The sequence below is a fragment of the Nelumbo nucifera genome, chromosome 4 (assembly GCF_055504915.1).
Source record: "Nelumbo nucifera cultivar China Antique chromosome 4, China Antique-T2T, whole genome shotgun sequence".
NCBI lineage: Eukaryota > Viridiplantae > Streptophyta > Magnoliopsida > Proteales > Nelumbonaceae > Nelumbo > Nelumbo nucifera.
The window spans coordinates 91167501-91175418 of NC_142652.1; the positions used below are offsets into that span (position 1 = coordinate 91167501).

Here is a 7918-nt window from a genome sequence, read left to right on the forward strand (position 1 = left end):
ATTTCAAAAAAAAACATAAATAATGATAAATTATTGGTTATAGGATTGCCAACCATCATTTAGCAGTACTTATGTGTCATGTGTGTAATTGATGAGAATTTATGGATGGTTACAATGAGTTAAATGAAAATAGTAGGTAGCAATAAGGTCACCACCGGAGTGTGTACGTGGCCATTTATGATAATCAAATACTTGAGCGCTCAAAAAAAGAACATTGGAAAATAAAAATTGTCGAGGGTAAAGATGAAAAGTAAAATCAAGATACAACCATGTTAACAGTTTGCATTCTCACTTTTTATCGATGGAAAAAACCTTGATAGACAGCATATGACCTCATGATAGTTAAATACTAGAAAAACAAAAATCAAAGAGGGTAAAAAGGAAAGTAAAATCAGGCTTTTTGACTAAACAATTGTTACAATCCTCATTTTTATAAATGGTACAGAAATAACGGGCCAAGACACCTTTGGCGCCTTGCATTAAAAAGAAACCCAAAATGAAAAGACCAATACCAAAATACACATAATTTATACTATATGTATGAAGCAAAGATGCCACATCAAATGGGCTTCCCTTACTCCAAATCCCCTCCTAATTTTTTCATTTTTCTTATTTTTTGTTCTCTAAAAAATGATGGAATGGGATTCAATGTCTCTTCCAACGTGAGCCCCCACCCCAATCTTCTTCTTTTCCACGCCTATTCTTTCTCTTTTTCTCCCTCTCTTTTCTTTTCTATTTTTTTTTCCTTTTTCTTTTTTCCCCTCTTCTTTCCGTTAAGGTCAAAGTTGGGGAAGGACAGATCGTCTCCCCCTCTTCTTCTTCTTCTTCTTCTTCTATGGCAAATGGGAATGAGAAAATAAAGAAGTTTCCATTTTTAATAAAATGTGCAGTTTCTTTGATTTTCATGGTCACCAGTTCTAGCAACCTTATAGTCATTTTAATGGCCGTTGGACACAGATGACCCCCCCCCCCCATCCCAATGACATTCTTTCTACCTCAGTTTCCCTCTCGGATGTGGATAGCTTCCATGTTGTGTTTCAGGTTGGAATGGCCTAAACAATATAGGTTGTGTTTGGTACTATTGCCACCTTTACTTGTAAAGTTTTGTGTTGATCAATGCAAATTTTTGAAAAACTGTCTTATCACATCACATCAAATAACCATTTTCATGGCATTTACAATAGAAACACCAAATCTGTCTTCGCCAAAGAATCAGTAGAAGTGGCAATGGTACCAAACACAATCATATTTTTAAGTAGTTGGGTTGTATTCATGATGTGCATAAAGAAGATGATAAAAACAGGTCAAATGTGACCCTTTTTTGAAATTGCCCATTAACATGTGTCGTTATATGTTTTTTTTTTGAAAGATAAAGAAACTATATTAACTAGGGATGACTGGAATAATAAATTTCATTACATCTGGTACCCTGCCCGGGTAAACTTCAAAGAAAAAAGAGTCTTGAGTGCAACATTTTGCTAATTGGGCAATTATTGGCCGGGATGTTAAAGTTTCTATATACATAACATAAATCCACAGAAAGGCAGGAGGCTAGTTTTTGTTTGGTCATTGACATAAGCCCACAGCACGATCAATGGAGAGATGCTTTGTTCAACAAAGCCTAAATCACTTTCTGAGAATTTGAACATATCAAAAGATTTCCTTTCGGAAGTTGAGTTGCTTGTTGAACTCCCTGCGAGATAGCAAATAATTCAGCCTCTTCAATGGACTTAAGATTAACTCTCCCCCCAACTACACAGATAGGATAAACTAGGTGATACACAGATTGCTCCAAATGAAAATTCAGAATTATCTACAGAACTTACATTAGCAAAAACAATACAGTCGATATGCTCCTGAACTCAGGGAAAATAGTCGATCTAGAGATCAGACTTTCCCCTCTAAAGCTTTCCTCACACCACAGTGGTGCATTGGATATATCACATTTGTACAATATACTATTAGTAACGGTCTTTAGGCGATTGACTTATAGCCATAGGTGGCTCCTCACTTATTTTGGAAGGGAGGGCTTAGGGTGTAAATGGATCGAATTTGAATCGAATCAGGCAATATCCGAATTCAAAACCGATTAAAAAATTTGATATCCGAATTCGATTTAATATCCGACGGATATTGAAAATTAATATTCGAATTCGAATCCGATTAGATATTTAAATATTCGATTTGATTCAAATTTGACTAATTAAAAATAAATATTTTATTTATATAAAGTATATAAATATATAAATTATTTATATAATTTAATTATTATATATATATATATTTTATAAAACATTTAAAAATTTTATATATTATATATAAGAATTAAATAATCGGTCGAACTCGGATATTTATCAAATTGAATAAGATCATATCCAAATTCAAATTGATTAGCTATTCGGTATAAAAAGAATATCCGAATTCGACCAATTAAATATTCAAATTATCTAAATTCAATTTGATTATATTGAATTTCAAATTTAAAAATTGGATTTTCAAATACCAAGGTTTTTCTTTATATGGAAAAACTTTGGGGGTTGCAGGCCAATGCCTATGTAGTTGAGAATATTTTTTGGAGCAGAAGAGAGAAGAAATCTTCAAAAAAGGGTTCCCTGACCCAAACTGGGCAAGTATCAGTCCACAACTCTCAACCCCGAAGACCTCTTTGCGCTATTTGGTGAGCTACCTGATTAGCACTCCTTTTAACAAAACTGAACCTGACATTTATAGTAGCTGCAAGGGCCAGACAGTCGTGCAACCGGAAGAAACAGTCCAGCGAGAAAGAAGTTGAATTTGAAGTAAGTGCCTTGAATCATGAATTCACATCTCCTCCCCACTATGAGCCGCCCCACAACGTCCCACAACATATCCTCGCCGTGTATCAAGAACATTTCCCGATGATGATATCATCGGTTCTGATAATATTATCGGGGGAGATAATTCCAATACATGATGGGAATGTACTGTGGGACATTGTGAGGCAGCCCCTTGTGGGAAGGAGATGTGATCTTCTCGATCACTACGTTGGAGAAATTCAAAGGCTTGGCCAGGTTTAAACCTTCAAACACTGCCTAAGCCTTTACCTGTTGAGGAGACGAACTACGGACCGAGAAGCACTTCAAAGTCAAACCATGGGGGCTAACAACCTAATTTGAATTAGTTAAACGCTTTAGCTGAAGTATTAAATTCATACGCTCCACTAAAAGATGGGAGCCCCATGCATTTAATAATGGCATAAAAACTTATTATTGGTTCTACAGCCCACTAAACAGCTTTCCTTTCACATAAACTCTGCATGCTGTATAGACGAAAACCTTTCTCCCATTAATTTAATACACACATACGGGAGATATTCTAGATGTATGGATGGATGATGAAATTCAGGGTACATACAAAGTATTGTGGTGATGAGGGTCAGAGAACATGAGCCAACGCCTCCCCCCTCTCTCCCTTTGCAGCTTCTTGAATATTCTATTCCTCCTCCTCCTCCTCTAATATGTTGGGATTTATTCATAAAATCGGTTTGATGTTGCACGATCTGATGCTCTCTACTAGACAAATTTGGATGTTGGGTTGGTGAGGCCACCTCGGTGAGTTGTAATAAAATAGTATAGTGTTTGGTTGTTTTATCTAGGGTAGATACTTTGATGCTTAAGTTAGTGAAGAGTGTGTTGAAACAACATTTTAAAAAATGACTCGAAAACGGAATCGTTCTAGCCACCGGTTTCTGGGTTGACAATCTGACCGTCCGGTTCGAATGGACGACCTGTTCTGACAAACAAATTAAAAAAAAATAATTAAAAATAAAAAATGGTCAAAATGGTTGAATGGGTCAACAGGTTGACAATTTGACCACCCGAGTCGATGGATTGTTGACTTTTTCAACGATTTTTTTATCAAAACCAAATTTGGGGTAAAACGAAACCAATTGCCTCAACAATTCCTGGGCCGAACGGTCCAACCATCCGGATCAACGACAATTCGAAAACATTGTTTTGAAGAGTTAGAATGCGAAAGAGCTTAAGAGTTATGAGAGCTAAATCGTGTATGCTTTTCTTGAAGAATGGAACGCTTTTATATAGGTGCAACTTACCTAGGTTTCATGTAACACATCCGAGATCATCTGTCCGTTTGGTTCGGACGTGATTTCACGCCCGAAAGCAAACTCTACGTAAAGCGCTAATGCTTATCTAATTGCCTTCGAAATGAGGATTCAACTCCATCAACAGGGCGATGTGAGACCAAAAGAGTCGAAGATGATATAACCCACTGGTGAAGTCGCCAGCCACGTCATATACGCCGCTAACTGAGCCACGGTCAAGTCAGTGGAGGTAAGTCACTTCTTATACCGACATGATACTGGGCGTCCACAGGTTGCCCAGCCGAAATGGGTGCGACATGTCCAAAGTGCTAAAATCAACCCTCTTATCATGGTCCTATAGCATTTTTCCACCACACGAGAGGTAGATATTCATATTTGTATGTTTTCATTGAGATGGGAGATTTTAACAATCCAAGTTGCAAGGGGTGTGAGGAGGAAATCCGATTTAATAAAATATAACGTTGCAATTTCTCGCACCCCTTCGTGTACCTGGACTGAGATTTTCCCTTTTTCAACTTATAATATTCTTTTTTATTTTTAATTTATCTTCTGTATTTTCTATTTTGCTTACCACAAAAAAAAAAAGAAAAGAAAATCTTTTGCTTCTTCATCTATACCGGTAGAAGGTCAACCATCGGTGGCAGAGTTACCTTATTTCTTCAGTCTCCCTTTGCCGCCCAACCCACACACTGCACTCTCATCTTATGGGCTCCCTTCCTGTTCCTGATGCGTTGCGGTGGTGGTGGCAAGTGAGCAACCGCAGAGATGAATACGCCCGAGCAGTGCTCACACTTTCCTTGGTAGTCCTTTCCATCTCCTGGTACGCATGGTTAACCAGGAAATCAAGGAAAGCAGACCTCCCGTTGCCGCCCGGCCCACGAGGCCTGCCCCTGGTCGGAAACCTCCTTTCCCTTCACCCGGAACTCCACGTCTATTTCGCCGAGCTGGCTCGGACCTATGGCCCCATCACGAAATTGCAGCTAGGTAAGAAGTTGGGCATTGTGATTACCTCACCGTCGTTGGCTAAGGAAGTGCTCAAGGACCACGACACCACCTTTGCCAACCGTGACGTACCGGCTGCAGGCCGGGCGGCTACGTATGGGGGCCTTGATATTGTATGGACTCCATATGGTCCAGAGTGGCGATTGCTGCGTAAGGTGTGCGTGCGTGAGATGCTCGGCACTGCCACTCTTGACGCCGTTTATGGCCTTCGTCAGCGGGAGGTTCGCCGGACCGTGGAATACCTGTATTCCAGGACTGGCTCCCAGGTGAATATTGGGGAGCAGATGTTCTTGACCGTGCTCAATCTGATCACGAGCATGCTGTGGGGCGCTACGATCAAGGGGGAGGAGCGGTCTCGTCTCGGCGCAGAGTTCCGACAAGCCATTGGCGAGATGACAGCGCTGCTGGGTATGCCCAATGTTTCCGATTTTTTTCCTATTCTGGCCCGCTTCGATCTGCAAGGCGTGGAGAGGAAGATGAAGGGTCTGGCCTCGCAGTTTGATCGAATGTTTGATTCCATGATTCATAAACGGCTGAATATCATGGACGAAAAAGGTAAAGAGGAGGGCCATGACTTTCTGCAGTTCCTATTGAATCTCAAGGACCAAGGAGATGCTAAGAACTCCCTCACAATGAATCAAATCAAGGCCTTACTCATGGTATGGTTTTACTTAATTAATCTAGCTATATTTAAAATGATATCCAGTTCATCCTTAACAATATTTCACCACTTTGAAGATAACTCTGTTCTGTTGGGCATTTATATTTGTAATCAGACTGATCAATCATATCGTTGACTGAACAGGACATGGTGGTTGGTGGGACGGATACGACTTCAAACACGGTAGAGTGGGCAATAGCCGAACTGATGAACAAGCCAGAGACGATGAGGAAAGCCCAAGAAGAACTGGAGAGAGTGGTGGGTAAAGACAACATAGTCGAAGAGTCTCACCTTCCCAAGCTACACTACTTGCAAGCCGTGATGAAAGAAGTGCTCCGTTTACACCCGGTTCTGCCACTGTTAGTCCCCCATTGCCCAAGCTCTTCGTGCGCTGTTGGGGGTTACATGGTCCCCAAGGGCGCCAGAGTCTTCGTCAATGCGTGGGCAATCCATAGAGACCCTGCGTTGTGGGACAAACCCTTGACGTTTGATCCCGAGAGGTTCTTGATTGATGGGAAATGGGATTACACCGGCAGGGATTTGAGCTACTTCCCGTTTGGTTCCGGGAGGAGGATATGTGCAGGGATAGCAATGGCAGAGAGGATGGTTATGTATGCATTGGCATCGCTGTTGCATTCGTTCAACTGGGAATTGCCGAAGGGAGCAAAGCTTCAACTTACTGAGAAGTTTGGGATTGTGCTAAAGAAGGCCACACCTCTTGTCGCAGTCCCCACGCCAAGGTTATCTGATCCAAAACTTTATGCCGGATGTTAGTTTCATCGTCGTCTTCTCTGGTATAAATCTTTTATCCTGCCAGCTGTACCTTGACTTGTGTTGAAATGCAATAAAGTTTTAATATATATATATATATATGCAGAGAAGATTCTGTTATGTTCTTGATCGAATTGAGAGTACTCAGCTCAGATCTATGTTGTATAAAAGAAATGAACAACAAAATAAGCCCAATGCAATAATTTTCAAGAAACTAAAACAAGATGGGTGGTTGGCTGGTTGGAGTGATTAGCACAAGGTCTTTGAACATTACAGAAAATTACTCAGACAAGCTTGACGTATTAACCTTCCGGTATAGCAGTAACTCTATAATGCCATGACTAGTGCATGCCAAATTCTTGGCTGTCTTTTGCGAAAAGAAGATTCCCCTCGTTGCATTTAGGTAAATCCGAAGCCATTTTTCAGCACCATTTTCTTACAACCGAGTTCATCACCAAGTATTTGTCAAAAGGCCACAAAGAGGTAAGCCCCTCACCTCATCCTTTTTTATTTTATCTTGATGATTTTTCTTTTTGTTTTCTTAAATCTTCCTAATGATATAGGTGCTTTTCTTTTCTTTTCTTTTTTTTCATTTCAGCCGTGATTATTTTGTTGATTGGATGGTGTTTGGCATTCTTGTTGGTTAATTTCCTAGTTATTAGGTGTAAAAATCATTAGAATAGTTTGTTGGTTGATTTGGATAGCATTCTATGTCTGTTTAGTAGTTACTTAACTTAATTAGAATCAATATCATTGCTGAAATTTCTTCTCTCTCATATTATTCAAATTCGGATTTGTCTACTTAAGTGAATATACATTTTGGATCTTTTGCTTGAATGTCAGAATATGTGTTTAATGGTGCTTTATCTTCGTGTCAAATTATAATTTAAATTAGTTTGTTGTCTTATTTATTTGATTATTTTGCTTTATGATTTTTTTTATCCTAAATGTAGATTGTATTTAGTAAGCCCTATTTGAAGTGGCTCATAGGGGATTGATTCCCTTGTGTTTTGATTTCTCTCATTAGCCTAATAGGAACGAGGGAACCTTGGATAAAGAAGGAGGATGCATATAGTTGCCTAATCTTTTGCTCATTTAAGGGTTTCCTTCACCCAAAAAAGAGAATGAGAGGGTGGAATCACTTGGGAAACAAGCCACCATGACTATCCTCTTTGATGGGTAAAGTTATTAGAAATCTAGTAGGTTTTGTTTCCTTTGGTTCTTATTCTTTCTTTACTAAATTAGGGGAATGGTACTACATGTTAAGTATGGGAGAGGGGTGCTTAACACCTTCCCTCTCTCCCCTAAAAAGTACCTAGAATAACTTTATCTTGGTATGTATGAGTCATGTCTTGTTCATTGAACATGGGAGGCCCATCACT

At 39.6% G+C, this 7918-nt stretch overlaps 1 protein-coding gene across 2 annotated transcripts; it reads left to right on the plus strand.

Annotated features, from left to right (window-relative positions):
- Positions 1 to 4718: 4718 nt before the first annotated feature.
- On the plus strand, positions 4719 to 6786 carry LOC104611525 (cytochrome P450 monooxygenase 76AD131-like). Of its 2 annotated transcripts, XM_010278615.3 has the most exons (3): positions 4719 to 5763; positions 5910 to 6559; positions 6643 to 6786. In XM_010278615.3, the coding sequence occupies exons 1-2, from the start codon at positions 4807 to 4809 to the stop codon at positions 6537 to 6539; spliced, it is 1587 nt and encodes a 528-aa protein (XP_010276917.2). In that variant the 5' UTR covers positions 4719 to 4806; the 3' UTR covers positions 6540 to 6559; positions 6643 to 6786. The 2 variants fall into 2 exon arrangements, with proteins under 2 accessions (XP_010276917.2, XP_010276913.2); XM_010278611.3 differs by having other exon boundaries at positions 5910 to 6656.
- Positions 6787 to 7918: the final 1132 nt, after the last annotated feature.

Coding starts and splice junctions, on each gene's coding strand:
- LOC104611525 (XM_010278615.3), top strand. CDS start 4,807: ATGGGCTCCCTTCCTGTTCCTGATGCGTTGCGGTGGTGGTGGCAAGTG. Junction 5,764..5,909: donor AAATCAAGGCCTTACTCATG/GTATGGTTTTAC, acceptor TTGACTGAACAG/GACATGGTGGTTGGTGGGAC.